At 40.6% G+C, this 16,894-nt stretch overlaps 1 protein-coding gene and 1 pseudogene across 1 annotated transcript; both read right to left on the bottom strand.

Annotated features, from left to right (window-relative positions):
- Positions 1-19: 19 nt before the first annotated feature.
- LOC148684057 (vomeronasal type-2 receptor 26-like) lies at positions 20-2,227 on the bottom strand (annotated as a pseudogene).
- A 2,209-nt stretch (positions 2,228-4,436) lies between these two features.
- Positions 4,437-11,572, bottom strand: LOC118095570 (vomeronasal type-2 receptor 26-like). The gene is made up of 4 exons (XM_088654796.1): positions 10,874-11,572; positions 8,654-8,881; positions 8,423-8,549; positions 4,437-5,338 (listed from the first exon to the last, which is right to left on the bottom strand). The coding sequence occupies exons 1-4, from the start codon at positions 11,570-11,572 to the stop codon at positions 4,437-4,439; spliced, it is 1,956 nt and encodes a 651-aa protein (XP_088510922.1).
- Between the last annotated feature and the right edge of the window lie 5,322 nt (positions 11,573-16,894).

Below are 16,894 nucleotides of genomic sequence, written 5' to 3'. Positions count from 1 at the left end.
TACACACACCTGGGTTCTTTCATGTACATTGCTGGGTATTAATATTATACCCTCCCAAATATACCCATATATTGCAACCTGTTTCCTTTTTCCATTTTACCACTTCATATTTATGCATCAACAGATTCCTAGTGAAAGGAGAAAAGTATGAATAACGGCATGAAATACCAATATTTCAATACCCATATTCTACCTGTGGAATCTTGTAAAGACCTAAGACATCTGCCATGGATGAGGAGGTGTCAGAGCTAAGTCCCCCAATGACTCCTACTACATTTTTCTGAATGCCACATATGTAGTTGGGGACAAAGTGATGTGAGTTAAATAGCAGGTCCAGAGTATTTCGGTAGGTCATACTTGAATCAAAATAGCTGTCATAGATGTGGAATCCAAGAGTGATATTGGGCAAGATCTTGGGATTCTCATTGATCTCATCAACAGCAAACACCAAGGCGAGGATGTGTGGGTAGAACTTCGTAATCACTCTGTAAATAAAGTGCGTTACTATTTTATGGGGTATTAAACAGTGCACAACACCTAGATCTGAGGGATACGACTGGCTAATAAAATCATGCTGGAAATATGGAAATTGTTTTGTTCTTTTAGAGTTAATGTTTGGATCTCTCTTCCATCTGAATAAGTTTTTCTGAACACATAGTTTGAGAAATGATCTTCAGTTTTTCTAACCATGTTGCTTTTCATCACTAGAGACATGCAGTTATTGAAATCATTACTACATCAGTTCTTTTTCCTCGCAATGCAAACTGGGATTGACAGTTGCCATTTTGAATATGAAGAATGCCCAGTGACGATCTAGCAGTGAAGACTGTAAAATGGCTATCTTCCTATTATTACTAAATGCATTTGAAGCTTATCCCTGATTGCTTTCAATGTGCTTTAGACATGAATTCAATTTTATACCATCCTTCAACAAAGCAGCTCAAGCTGGATATCACAGCTCTTCTCTCTCCCCTTACATACTCACGAGAGCCCCTAGGTTGTAGGTGGCCAAGAAATTGGAGATTTGAACCCAAATCTCCCCAATGCAAGTCTGCCATGCTGAATTACTGTGGGCAGGAGGATCAATGGCTAGAGAGCAAGTGGTGCTGAATCAGCTCAAACATGGCTGAGGTTTCATTTCTGCACCCGGTATTTGGAAGGGAAGGGGCAGTCATGAAGACAGCATACTTCTTCAGTACATTTGTGTCCACAAGTAGCTGTCTGGAAGAGCTTTTCAATGTTGAATATACGTTTGTTATTTGGCCCAAGAGAGCATCTTTCTTATAACATTAGCAGCCTGCTATTATAACTTTAAAAACACTTTAGGGATGGAATAAATAAGATTCGGAGTTGCATGCCATGATTAGAGTGAGTGAAATGGTATGCAGTGCAGCCTCTTTTCCATCTTTGCTGGATCAGTTTAAATTATTGTGGCATGAGGATGTAGTGACTGGGCTTGAAGAATTGAAGCTGCCAAACAGCCCCTTGACCCTTGCCCATCTTGGCTTTTAAAAATTAGCTATAGGGGATTGATTGGTAGTGGCAGATTTGGGTACTATGGGCAGCCTTAGCCCTTGCATGGCCTTCCCAAAGGTGGGTAAAGCTGTGACCGGCTTAAGAAAGGAGACACAAGGCTCGCTCGGGTATGATCCTTGAGCCCCCCGCCCAGTTCCCCAATCTGGGAAAGTGCTAACTAGGCTTTGGGAAGGAAGGAGGAGGACTCGAGGACCTTGTCAGAGCCCATGACTCCTTCTCAAATCCAAGTGCCTTGCTTACGAGGTTTGGGGACAGCACTCCCATGGCTCTGTGCCTAATGTGTCCACATTGCTCGCAGACCCTGAACACCATCCTTGTAACTAGTGAGGTCTAGCGAGTGATCTATATTTCATGGGAGGATGGAGAGATGCCATTTATCTTGAAGCAGGTTATAAAATATTACTATATACCAAGTGCTTTATAGTCAGATATAAATGTAGAAAGAATGAATGAAATGATTCTAAGAGCCGTTTACTTACATTGGGCTGTCAATAAAGACCTGAGATGGGTGTTCATGGAAGGAAATGCTGGGGAATATGTAATCCATATGAGACACTATCCCACCAATGATAAGGTCACCTTGTTCATACCATTCATGTGGAATATGCACAATATTATTTCCACTGCAAACAACAGTATGCACTTTGGGCACCATATTGGGAAACAGCAGGAGAAGCAGCAGCAGCAACATCCTGATAACAAATATCCTTCTACACATAGACTCTCCTTTGCTTCTCTACAATATTGCTGCTATAATCAGCCTGACTTGAACAGGATGTATTTGTTGACAACCAACTCTGCCAGTTCTGTTCTTAAAGAGGCGGGTATCCACCTTCTCATTTACTTCAGCACTGCCACAAAAAAATTCATTGAATGCTATGAGTTGAAATCTAACCAATACAATGCAAAACCAAAACTTGGCCTCACCTCTCCTCCCTGACCCAAGCTGTCAATGGAACACCAGGGTGCTTTTAATCATTTCAAATCTCATTTTTTATTTTTTAATTCCCATTCTGCCTTCTGGATCTTTTCCAGGTGAATTAATTACCATAATTTTTATAATTACAGAGGAGATAATCACTTGTGCAATATTTTTGGACTCTATGGTTCATAAATAGTAGGTGAACATCCAAAACTAAAAAAAAACCAAAAAAACTACTACTAAGAAGAAAAACACCCCATCTGTAGACAAGCACCCATCTTTTTCCTAAAAATTCCTCTATCAAAATGTGTTTAGAAGGGAGCCAACTGCATCCTTTTAGCCCATAGCTGCCAAGTTTTTGCTTTTCTCGCGAGGAAGCCTATTCAGCATAAGGGAAAATCCCTGTAAAAAAGGGATAACTTGGCAGCTATGTTTTAGCCATTTGTCTAATTTCCTACTGCTATTGACCCTGACACTCTCTGACTTATGTAACATTGATTCCAATTGCTGGATCTTGGGAACAATGATGGAAAGGTCTAAACCATATCAGGATATAGAGACCCTGGATAACACAGCCTAACTACTGTTGAAAGAGCAGTTTGAAACAGAGTGGCATACTTAGGAACAACTGTGCCATCGCCTGTTATTCTAGTAAGACGTAGTAATTCTGAAGACTAGGTGGACTATCACTGTCAGGCAGTGATAGGCAGAATTTGTCCCTCCAGATGTTTCTGGACTACAGCTTCCATAATCCATGATAATAATAGCCAATTGTAAGATGATGTGAGCTGTAGTCCAGCAACATCTGGAGGGCAACAGATTGGTGTAAGGAAGGTTTAGGCTGTTGGGAAAATGCCTCATATCTGGTGTCATTCTTAACTGTCAGGGCTTTGTCATGTATTTGAGCCCTCTGAGCCTGAAGCAGTGTCCATATGAAGGCGAGTCAGTTCCTGCCTCCCTTCCCAGCCCCATTTCATTGCAAGTATAAGATTCCAGAAGTGCAGAAGTCCCAGTTTATCTTCAGAGATTTCAGATTTATTTTTTATTTTTTGTGATGCAGTGATAGAAACATTGACTGTGAAGAGATATTTTAAAAAGAATTTTACTTTAAAACAGTTGAATAGTTAGAGCAAATAAATATAGCAAAACCATTCCCATTTCACAGTGACTAGATTTGTTCTTTAAATGAAACTGACTCTGCCTCACAGTGCTACTTATATATAGAATGACAGAGTTGGAAGAGACCACAAGGGCCATCTGCATTTAGTGGGCACCGGCCCACTGCGCGGTAAGTCTGGGGACCCCGATCTAGATCAAGGGAAGTAATAGTACCACTGTATTCTGCTCTGGTCAGACCTCACCTGGAGTACTGTGTCCAGTTCTGGGCACCGCAGTTCAAGAAGGATACTGACAAGCTGGAACGTGTCCAGAAGAGGGCAACCAAAATGGTCAAAGGCCTGGAAACAATGCCTTATGAGGAACGGCTTAGGGAGCTGGGTATGTTTAGCCTGGAGAAGAGAAGGTTAAGGGGTAATATGATAGCCATGTTCAAAAGGATGTCATATAGAGGAGGGAGAAAGGTTGTTTTCTGCTGCTCCAGAGAAGCGGACACGGAGCAACGGATTAACACTACAAGAAAGAAAATTCCACCTAAACATTAGGAAGAACTTCCTGACAGTAAGAGCTGTTCGGCAGTGGAATTTGCTGCCAAGGAGTGTGGTGGAGTCTTCTTCTTTGGAGGTCTTTAAGCAGAGGCTTGACAGCCATCTGTCAGGAATGCTTTGATGGTGTTTCCTGCTTGGCAGGGGGTTGGACTGGATGGCCCTTGTGGTCTCTTCCAACTCTATGATTCTATGATTCTATGATTCTGATATTTTGATCATTTCACGTAACTTCCTCTCTTGAAAAACCAAAGTGAAATTACCATTCCAATGAGTATACAAAATCTAAATACAGAAATGACAAACTATACTGTTATTTACATCTTTCTCCGTATCAGCTGCTCTCTGTTATTAAGCTCAGGTCTCACCACAATAATGTAGCATTTAGGGGAAAAGATGCAACCCAACAGGCCAGCACTGGAAGCCAAGATGGAGAAGATCTCCACAGCCACCATGTATTTTCCTCTGGTGCTCAAGTATGTGGGAATAAAGGAGAACCAAACACTGCAGAAGACCAGCATGCTGAAGGTGATGAACTTGGCTTCGTTGAAACTGTCAGGCAACTTCCTGGCTAAGAAGGCCACAGTGAAGCTGATAATGGCCAGGAAGCCCATGTAGCCCAAAACACAATAGAACATTAGGTTTGACCCTTCATTACATAGTAATATAATTTCTTCAGTCATTGAGTGCATGTCGACATCTGGGAATGGGGGAGAGGTTGCCAGCCAGAAGACACAGATTCCCATTTGAATCACAGAGCAGGAAAGAACAATGGAATAAGCCAGTTTTTTGCCTACCCATCTCCTGATCCTGGATCCTGGCTTGGTAGCCATGAATGCCAAAACTACTGAAATAGTCTTGGCCAAGATGCTGGAGAGGGCCACAGAGAAGACAATGCCAAAAGCCGTTTGTCGAAGTGGGCAGGTTGCCTTATTAGGCATTCCAATGAACATCAAAGAGCAAAGGAAACACAAGAGGAGGGAGATGAGGAGAATGTAAGTGAGGCTTCTGTTATTGGCTTTGACGATGGCAGTGTTCCGGTGCTTAATGAAAATGCCAAGTACCACAGCTGTGATCAGAGAGAATAAAAGCGCAGAGAAAGTTGAAACAATGGCCAAAGTTTCACCAAAGCCTAGGAAGTTTGGTTTCTTGGGAATGCACTGATCCTGCTTTTCATTTGGATATTGATCCGGAGGACATCTGGCACAGGTTTCCAATCCTGAAAACAAAAAGGTTGTATGACAATTGGAAATAATCCAGAATATGCTTAAGAGTGGGTTAAAACAAATCAGGAGGAATTCATGAGGAAAAGTTTCAAAACTTCTAGTGCAAATGCTTGTGCCCTAGATGATTTGAAGAGAAAGTTATGCATGGAATTTGACATTTCATATATGGAGAAACTTTATTTTTCGTGGTCCTCTTCCATTTTCTTAGAACCACAGATGAAATCAGAGAAATATTACAGCTGAAATCTTGGAAGCAAGAGAGGTTATTTTTGTAGTGTGTGTATATATATATATATATATATATATATATATATATATATATATATATATATATATATTACTGGTTTTCTTAACACCCCCCAAACCCATTACATAGTTTCGTATTTACATATTTTACAATTTGTTATTTTTCTTTCATTAATACAAATCTTATTCTGTAGATCGCATTTCACAATCAATCAAGTTTCACATTTGTATTGTCATATCATTCCATTTGTTGACTTCCATTCTTCCTTTGCTGTCTATTTCATTTCAAATTTATCTCGCGAATTATTCTCTCTATGTCTAATTTTCAAATGTCGAAACATTAAACCATTTGTTTCTGTTCTACTGATCTTATCTTTTTGAGTTTCATGTTAATTTTTTATTCATATTTTTGATTTCACAATATACTCCATAAGTTTCTTCTATTCCCTATCAAATATTTCATCACCTTGATCCCTAATTTTCCCTGTCAATTTAGCATTCTTCCTTTGCTGTCAATTTCATTTCAAATTAATATCGCACATTATTCTCTCTATGTATAATTTTCAGATGTCGACACATTAAACAGTTTGATCAGGAGGACATCTTGCATAGGTTTCCAATCCTGATCAAATGTTGCATGACAATGGAAACAATCCAGAATATGCTTTTAAGAGATTTTTTTTTTAAAGAAAAAAAATATCGGGAGTGCCCTTACCATGTATCCGATTTTATGTCTTGTTGCATTTTACAAGAATTGGGGTGGAGCTACAGTAGTGATTAATAACAATAAAATGCATTATTAAAATGTGTAAAATCAATAAAATGTCAAGAAGAAGAAGAAGAAGAAGGCCCCAAAGTGTCTTGTTCTTAGAGAAAGGACCACCAGTTCTATTCCATCCTCCCTTCTCCAAACCTTTAGTGTCTTCCAGGATAGAATGCATGTGCAAATTTTATGTCTTGTTGCATCAAACAGACGGGAAGGAGCTACACACATGGTTTATAGCATTAAAATGTATGACTAAAATGTGGCAGCACAGAAGTGATCCCCTGGCAATGGGAAACTGCATTAAGCATTATAACACATTATATGCAATAACGTTTAGAAGATCAATGTACATACAGTGTTGGGAAATTATAGATTAAGCTCTCTTCCTCATGGTATTAACTCTTGAAGGTTAAAATAATTTATTCCTAGGGTCAGATTTTATTGAGATTGAAGTGAAATTATTCTACTATTTTTAATCTCTCTCTATATAAATGTAGACACTGTGTGCACGGAGGTAACACCCTTGCACCATAACCGCTGAACCAAATTGCATCAAATTAGGGGAAAGCATACCTTGCCCATCAGGGAGGGATCTGGCGTAATTTTTTTCTTCTTCAAAAAGCACACCTTTCATACCTCACTAGTAGAAGCTCTGAAGACTCCAGAAGCATCCAATAGAAAGGCAGATCGTGCGCTGTCACCAGCAAAAAGGGCGGCACCAAATAATGATGTCATCAACTGAGCAACTGAAACAACCAAGGTGGCCATTACCAGACAACCCACATAGTCAGGCTGGGGCCAAGGAATGGAGATTCAGGGCGGGGGCCTCAGCTCACATTTAAATACTAGCCAAAGCCAAGGCCAACAGACTAGGCCTCGCCTCTACTTTAAAGCCTACAAACTAGGGCTCTGCTCTACTTTACAAACTAGGCCTCGCCTCTACTTTATAGCCTAAAGACTAGGCCTCAGCTCCACTTTACAGACTAGACCTCAGCTCTACAACCCTTTAAATACTATCCCGAATGGAGCCCTGGGTAGGGGATGGGGGGGGGAAGGGATACCTCATGGGTCGCTACAGGATGGGAGTAAACACAGGGATGAGACATAAGGGGGGGGGGAGAAAAAAACACATAGTCCAGGGGGAAATGGACACATCCTCCCCCTTTCCTGGGAAACATTGACCCTGAGCATAGCTGTCAAGTTTTCCCTTTTCTCACAAGGAAGCCTATTCAGCATAAGGGAATTTCCCTTTAAAAAAGGGAGAACTTGACAGCTATGCCCCTGAACCAGGCACAGCAATGTGTCATGGATTGTCACAGGGTGGGGGCAGCCACAGGGATAACCCACAGCAACGCATGGGACTGTCAACTAGTAAACAATATAAAATGGGACCAGACAGAGCAAACCTCATTGCTGGTTATCTCAGAATTTACTAAAATGTCTCTTATATGCTTATATGGCATCTCTCACCTTTCTCATTTGAGAACATCCCATGAGCCTATATTGAGATTGAAGGGAAATTATTCTACTACAGTGAAACCTCAGTTTATGAACACCTCGGTTTACGAATTTTCGGTTTACGAATGCTGCGAATCCATCTGGAATGGATTAATTCACTTTCCATTACTTTCAATGGGAAAGTTCGCTTCAGTTTATGAATGCTTCAGTTTATGAACAGACTTCCGGAACCAATTACACCCATGCTTCGGGTTAAATACATTTCAGGTTGAGTACTCCGCGGACCCGTCTGGAACGGATTAATCCACTTTCCATTACTTTCAATGGGAAAGTTTGCTTCAGTTTATGAACGCTTCAGTTTAAGTATTCCGCGGACCGTCTGGAACAGATTAATCCACTTTCCATTACTTTCAATGGGAAAGTTCGCTTCAGTTTATGAACGGTTCAGTTTATGAACAGACTTCCGGAACCAATTGTGTTCATAAACCGAGGTACTACTGTATAGTTAATAAACAATATAAATTGAGACCAGAAAGAGCAAACCCCATTGCTGGTTTCCTCAGAATTTATTAAAATGTCTCTTATATGCTAATATGGCAGCTCTCACCCTTCTTATTTGAGAACATCCCACGAGGACATGGATCACAATAATAACAACAAAACTTCTTGCCCTCCTTCTTTTTCTTCTCATAACCAGGAAGGCAGTTGGCATTACATAAGGAAAGGGGTGGCACCTATCCAAACGGACACAAAGAGGTTAATAGTAAGAAAACGTTTCAGGGGATTTCATCTAATATCAGGTGATCTATCAGTAAATAGGACACAGTGATTTCCTTACCTGAGTGAAGACTCTGTGCCATTGGATTTCATCCCCATTCATGGTGAGCTCTTTTCCAGGAGGGGCCTGAGGATCCAGCTTTCCTACTTTAACCCTGACATAGGAATTATTTGGGAAAGTGACCAGGTTTGTAATATCAAATCCACCTGCTAATTCACCGTGTTCATTTAACGTGATTTCATCCCCAGCACTGTTGTTGAATGAGATCCTCTGCAGGAATGGCTGCAGCTAGGTGGAAAGAAAATGGAAAGGTCTATGAAGTGTTGTAACAGAGAATGTGTAGTAACTAAGAGAATTCAATAGTTCTCCTGGGAGCATTTAAATTCTTTTCCTCCAGGACTTCCCCACTTCAGTTTCCAATGGAGAGCACCCAAATCTCAACAGCAGATAAAATAGAGGGGGAAATCATGAATCAGTGTAAACTCAACAATCATGAGATATAATAAGTAACAAGATGAAAGATGGTTTAAAAATTACAAATAGATGATCCAAAAAGAACTCCCTTAAGAGAATCAAGTCTTTATGTCTTAAGACAGTCTTTCAAAGTATCTTTCCAATTTTTTTAAAATAATTCCTGTAGCACATTAAAGACCAACTAAATATAAGGTTTCTAGGTATGAGCTTTTGTGTGCATACACACTATCTGAAGCAGAGGTCGCTATAACCCATAGCAGCCAAGTCTCCTGTATTCCCCGGGAAACCCCCATTTTCCCAGCTGTTCCGGTTCCCCCCCCCCGGTTTATTTTGGCACGGAGGCCATTTTGGAACTGGGCGGAACATGCTCAGAAGTGACTTTTGATGCTGCTTTGCCCAGTTCCAAAATGGCTGCAGTGTGACTTCTGCCGTGGCGGCCATTTTGGAACTGGGCAGAGCAGCATCAAAAGTCGCTTCTGAGCATGCTACTCCCAGTTCCAAAATGGTGGCAGCGCTACTTCCGGTCTGCTACTTCCGGTCCGATCCCTTATTTCTCCGACAGGAACTTGGCATGTATGCTATAACCTTATAACTGTTGATGACTGTTAATGATGGCAGTAAGTTCCACAGGGAAGGGCAAGGAATTTAAGGTGCTACTGGAATAATTAATGTTAGGAGTTTGAGTTAATTAGTTCAGGACCTTCATGATTTCTGCATTTCTGTGTAGCTATATGCTGCTCTGTATTAGTTACTGTGCATTTAGTCAAAGTATGCCCTCTTCTGATAACCAACAAACCTCTTTTTGAGCAGTCTTATGTGACTATAGGTTCCTGGATAGTAGGGGATATTTAGGACACACTGAAGAGCAGTGTGCAATTGTTCCATCATATGAAGGTCCTCACCTCTAAAGGGAATATGTTCTAGGTGGATTGTTGAGACAATCACCGAAACTGGGAAGCCAAAAGCTCCCCTTCTTCTCTCCCTTCAGGAGCCGGTGTCTCAAACGGAACACGACCCAGGGACCGCAGTAGCCTGGGCACGCAATTAGCAGAGCTTATCCACGCAGGGTTAGCAGTGTTAGCGGAGAAGACGAGGCAGATGAGAGGCATCTTGTATTTCCATAAGCAGTTTTATTTACAGCATCTTAGAACACTTGGGGGGGGGGAGAGAGAGAGAGAGCAGTGCTTCTCCTCCTATACTCCTACAGTAACTCACTCATACAGCATAAAACGGAATGCATAGACATGTGACACACTATCTCAGCAACATGTCTAACCCTTAAGGTATAATGCTTAAGGTGGAACTGAATTTACCAACATGGATATGTGAAGGGGCTTCCACAGCATTCAATGGCAGACTGGCTACAACCTTTGCCACACCTCTAGGTGTACTCTTCCACAAGCCATCACATATCCAACACAAGTGGAGGGTGTCAGCGCTTAGCTACAGCATGTCACACCACAGGACATACGAACTGAGATGGCCTTTGTTGAAGATACTTACAAAATGTCACTAGAATTCATGTTCTGCTATAAGAAAGGCAGCCTGCCACTGAAAAAGAATCTGTACTTTAATGGAAGTCAGGCAGGTCAAATTCAAGCAAATACTTTTCAGAATAATAAGATCATATAATTGTAGTGTTGGAAGGTATCTCAATAAAATTATTTAATGTTTATTTTGATATATCAAGGTTTATTATTTTATTTACTTACTTATAAAATATGGATTGGCATTTATTTATATCAATGGAGCACACAACTCTGAGGTTATAAAGTAAAAACTTTGTACAGCAATAGGAAACCCCACCTGCCAAGGCTCTACATTCTGAGAAAAGAGTTTGTCTCCACCATTTATCCTTTTGCAGATGGTTTCAGATGAGCACCTAATATGTAAAGCGTGTGCCAGAGCATAGACAGCATTATAGATACTGTAGCTGTGGCCGGTCATGCTCATTTCAAAAAACGGTGCAGGGAGGCTCTCCAGCAACTCCTCTCCGGTACATGTACCCATAGTGTCTGCCATTGCAGTGTCGTTTGAAAGTGAACAACCAAAGGCTTGTTCCCAGAAATCATTGATAAAACCATCTGCACCTTGTCCAGAAGGCTTTACACCCTGCAGAAAGTCTGAGAAGTCTTGAATCTCCTTGGAGTGAATCGTAATGGAGATAGCACCTTGGAGCATTTGTATATCAAGGTCCACAAGTTTTCTTACAACATTTGATATGAAATCTATCTGAGCTGCGGTAATCCATACTTTCCCTTCAGGTTCTTTCCTCACAGATTGATGAAGTATTAGCTGAATCATATTCCTTGCAATTATAACACTTGTAAGCCACAGAATAGATGTACTTTCTCCATATATAACAATCGCATTTGCTTTGCTTTTCATGAAAGTTTGTGAGAAAAGCTTTGTTTGATCCACCATATCAAGCACATTACCAGTGAATTGCACATAGTATTCCGTTCTTTCTGTGAACGCTGAACAGATTCCATTCTTGAGAAACATTGGCTCAATGGTCTGCAAGAATTGTTCTCAGGCTTCATTAGCTGGAGTGATGAGCCCAACCCATTTCCATCTAAAATACAGAAGTAACTGGATAATTCCCTTGTACTGAAGATCTTCTTTGGGGACCATGCGGTAAAAGGAAGCGAATTTTATGTGATAATTTATGGCTGGTTCAAATGAACCATATGAAATCTGAAAAAGAAAAAAGCCAAACTTTTCTGCGTGGAATTGACAGAAAACTCATATATCTCATATACGGTAAATCCTATATATTCCATCTTTCTAATCTTAGAGAAAGGGCCACCCTCCCATTTATATAGAAAAACACACAAAACAAACTATCTTGCTCATCTATTCATGTAGATATTAATTCATTTTATTGTGAAGTCATTACAGTTGCACACTTGTACACATGGATTGTGTCAAAGTTCAGGAGAGCATTTATCCCTGCTTGTTTCAATCAACAAAACTCAATTTTGGAAATGGAGGGAGGAGTTCTTGGGAGAGTTCTTAGTACATATTCTGGAGGTTTCCTGAATATAATACGTTTTCTTCTTCTGTGATCATCAATAAACCATAACCTATAAAATGTAAGTAAAATATTCATTTAAAATTGAGGCAACTAAAATGAAGCCAGTAATTTAGCAGAACAACACAAAATTGGTACCACTATCTCTCTCTCCCCAAAGGCCACAAAAATAAGAAAATTGCTTTGAATTAGTCTCTGAAAGTGGACAATGCTGAATAACATCATACTTCCACAAGGTGAGAATTTCATGATTCCAAGGGAGAGGGGCATTCTTGTCCTGAGTTATTTATGCCCGTGCAAGCGATGAACAATACCATGAATTGGGATTTGTACTTTTCAGACACCTGTGACAATGCTTGCATGATTGAAATACTGTGAGCCCATCAAAGTGCCCCATATATCAAACTGGAATGCTTTGAACAATCCTCCACTAACTATATTAAACACACATCTTTGGGAACATGGTGCTCTCATAATAGTTGGTTTATGCACATACTAATCCCCTCAAATATATCAGTATACTGCAACCATTTTCCTTTTTCGACTTGATACTTACAAATCAACAGCTTCCTAGTGGAAGGAGTGTAGAGTGAACTACAGCATGAAATATCTACTTTTGTACCTGTGGAGTCTTGTAAAGACCTAGGACATCTGCCATGGATGAGGAGGTGTCAGAGCTAAGTCCCCCAATGACTCCTACTACATTTTTCTGAATGCCACATATGTAGTTGGGGACAAAGTGATGGGATTTAAAGAGCAGATTCAGAGTGTTTTGGCAGGTCATCCTTGAATCAGAATAGCTATCATAGATGTGGAACCCAAGCGTGGCATTGGGCAAGATCCTGGGATTCTCATTGATCTCATCAACAGCAAACACCAAGGCGAGGATGTGTTGGTAGAACTTTCTAATCAGCCTACAAATAAAGTATGTTATTATTTTATAGATAATTAAACAGAACCCAGCATCTAGATGCGAGAGATTCAACTGCCTCTGTTAAATCTTCTTGTAAATATTCAAATTGCTTTGTGCTTTGAGAGTTAATGTTTGGTTGTCTCCTCCATCCAAGTTAGATTTTTTTATTTGTCTGAAAACATAGATTGAGAAGAGTTCTTCCCTTACTAAGCTTCAGGATTTTTAACCTAGATGCTTTTTATTACTAGAAACAGTTATTGAAATCATTACTACAGCGCTTTGTCAGTTGTTCTCCCTAGCAAGACAAACTATTATGAAATGAAAATAAAGGAATTGGCAGCTGCCATTTCAAATATGAATAATGCCCAGTGATGATCTGGGAGTGGTGATTGTAGAATGGCACTGATTCAATTATTACTAAGTGCATTTAAAGCTTATCCTTGATTGTTTTCAATGTGCTTTAGACATGACTTCAATTTTATACCATCCTTCACTAAAGCACCTCACAGCTCTCCTCTCTCTCCTTGCATACTCATGAAAGCTCCTAAGTTTCAAATGGAGATTTGAACCCAGATGTAGTGACCTGAAACTGAATCAGCTCAAACATAGTTGAGGTTTCATTTCTGCACCTGGTACGTGGAAGGGAAGGGGAAGTGGGGAAGACAGTTTACTTCTTCACTATAATTGTGTCCACAACTAGCTGTGTGGAAGAGCTTTTCAATGTTGAATATACTTTTGTTATCTGGCCAAGAAAGCATTTCTCTTATAACTTTATCTGCCTGCTATTATAACTTTAAAAACACTTTAGGGATGGAATCAATTAGATTTGGAGTTGCACGCCATGATTAAAGCCAGTCAAATGCTATGCAGTGCACTCTCTATTCCATCTTTGCTAGAACAGTCTAAATTATTGTGGCCAGAGGATGTAGTCAAGGCAATTGAAGAAATGTAGCTGCCAAATTGACCCCTTGCCCAGGCTTATGGAAGGAAAAACAAGGTTTGGTTAGGGTCCTAGAGCTCCCCACCTGCTTCCCAAAGCTGGAAAATTGCTAACTAGGCATTGGGAAGGAGGCAGGAGATATTACCTGCTTATTTGGTTATTTGGTGACAGCCGACTTTGGCAATTCTGTTCTTAAAGGGGTAGTTATCCACTTTCACTGTTACCAAAAAAAATGCATTGAATGCTAAATAATATAGAGTAATTTGAAACCTGACCTATACAATGAAAGAGGGAAACTGACTGAAATAACAGAGCCTGGCCTCCTCTCTCCTCCCTTACAAACACTGGGGTGCTTTTAATCATTTCAGATTTAATTTTTGATTCTTTATTTTTCAATATGCCTTCTGGTGCTTTGCCAGGTGAACTGATTATAGTAATTTTAATAATTACAAGTCTGATAAACTTTTGTGCAATGTTTTTGGACTTTATGGTGCACCAGGAATGGGAAGATTTCCGAAGTAAACATATCTGTCACATCACAGAATCATAGATTAGGAAGAGACTTCTAAGGTCATCAAGTCCTATCGGCTTCAGCTAATGCAGGACATCCAGAACTACAAGCAAAAATAAAAACACCCCACCTGTGTTTAGAAGGGAGCCAACTGCATCATTTCCCCATTTGTCTAATTTCCTACTGCTATTGGGCCCGACACTCTCTGACATATGTAACATCGATTACATTTACTGAATCTTGGGAACTATCAGGAAATAGAGAGAACAAGGCCTAACTACTATCGAAAGAGCACATATATACAGTTTGAAGCAGAGTGGCTATTGTGATGTGGCTTTGCCCAAAGCCATCACTAAATCAGCTGTGGATAACGACCCTCCATAGCTAGTGAGACCGGGAGATAATGGCACCCAGCAGACTTCCCTCTGCTTGCTCCGCTGGCCCCCTTCTTCTGGGCTCTCGGTAGAGCAGAGTATATTTGCATAATTCCTGCACAGCAGACTTGTGGTCAGCAGGAGGAATAAGGCACGGAAACGTACTTCTTCTAGTCTAAGAAGTGTTTATTAACAAAGCAGCAATAACTCATCCTGGTGAAAGACACGGAATTGTGCTTCTCTGTTCATAGTAAAAACTAAACCAATACAGTTCACAAACAGACAATGAACATAGAGATTCCCAAGTTTCACAGGACGCACTTCCGCAGATCAGTAAACCCTATAAGCTCTGGTTTACACCACATCACACTTGCATACTTAGGAACAAGTGTGCCATCGTCTTTTACTCTATTGAGACGTAGTAATTCCGAAGACTAGGTGGTCTATCACTGTCAGGCAGAATTTGTCCCTCCAGATGTTTCTGGATTACAGCTTCCATCATCCATAGTAGTAATTGCCAATTGTAAGATGATGTGAGCTGTAGACCAGCAATATCTGGAGGGCAACAGATTGGGTACCCTTGGTGTAAGGAAGGTTTGGGCAGTCGAAAAAATGCCTCATGCCCGGTGTGATGCTGAACTGCCAGGGCATTGTCAAGTTTTTGAGCCCTCTGAGTCTGAAGCAGTGTCCATATAAGGGGTTCCCATCTAAATCTGGCCCGCGGACGGTCCGGGAATCAGCATGTTTTTACATGAGTAGAATGTGTCCTTTTATTTAACATGCATCTCTGGGTTATTAATGGAGCCTGCCTGGTGTTTTTACATGAATAGAATGTGTCCTTTTATTTAAAATGCATCTCTGGGTTATTTGTGGGGTATAGGAATTCGTTCATATTTTTTTTCAAAATATAGTCCGGCCCCCCACAAGGTCTGAGGGACAGTGGACCGGCCCCCTGAAAATGTTTGCTGATCCCTGGCATATGAAGGCGAGTCAGTTCCTGCCTCCCTTCCCAGCCCCATCACAATGCAGGTATACGATTACAGAAGTGTAGAAGTCCCAGTTTATCTTCAGAGTTTTAATATGTAATGTAGTTATAGAAACGTTGACTGTGAAGAGATATTTTAAAAAGAAATTTACTTTAAAGCAGTTAAATAGTTAGAGCAAAGAAATATAGCAATTCCAATTTAACAGTGACTAGATTTGTTCTTTAAATGAAACTGACTCAACCTCACAGTGCTACTTATACATCCCTTATTTCTCAACCTTTTAGCAAATAGTAGAGTTCTGTTCAGGTTCCCATTAGTTCAAATTAAAGCTAACCCTCTTTTGTATTTTTATACAGTGGTAGGAAGAGTTTCAAAGAAATAATAATTATGCAAAAATTAAAAAATGATGAGATGAGCAGAGAAAGGGAGTGTTGTAGCTCACTAGCATCTTAGATTGGCACAAGGCTTTTACATTCTCAGGGGAAGGCATACGTGATGAGCAGATAGGTCTCAGACTACACACAGTTTCCCCAGGCTAGTGCTTGTCCCCACATCTTGCCTGATACAGTGGTACCTCAACTTACTAATGCCTTGACTTACGAAGGTTTTGACTTACGAAATCCGCTAACCTGGAAGTATTTTTGCCGTGTGTGTGTTCTGCACATGCACAGAAACGGCGTGCGCGGTCTGCGCATGCGCAAAGCTCAAAATTGGACGCTTCGATTTACGAAGGATTCGACTTATGAAGAGCGCCGCGGAACGGATCGCCTTCGTAAATCGAGGTACCACTGGATTCCTTCCCAACAGCCACACATCATACAACCCAAACTGTCCAAATTCTTCCATGATTTGGACAGAGGCTTGTTGAGTCTAGTGCATGGCCCTCATATAAGGGAGCTTACAAGGTGCCCTTTCCCCTTTCCTCTATCTGCAGTTTCCTGAGACCCCAACAACTGCTCAGGGGTTGAAGAACCTATTGGGAAAGTGAATGCCAGAAAAGTAGAATAAAGGAATGTGTGGGCATTCAGATTGTTGTATATGTTGGATCTCATCCATAGTTTCATTCAGA

Source organism: Zootoca vivipara, chromosome 12, assembly GCF_965207765.1.
Source record: "Zootoca vivipara chromosome 12, rZooViv2.hap1.1, whole genome shotgun sequence".
Classification (NCBI taxonomy): Eukaryota; Metazoa; Chordata; class Lepidosauria; order Squamata; family Lacertidae; genus Zootoca; species Zootoca vivipara.
This window is presented reverse-complemented; position numbering and strand designations above follow the sequence as displayed.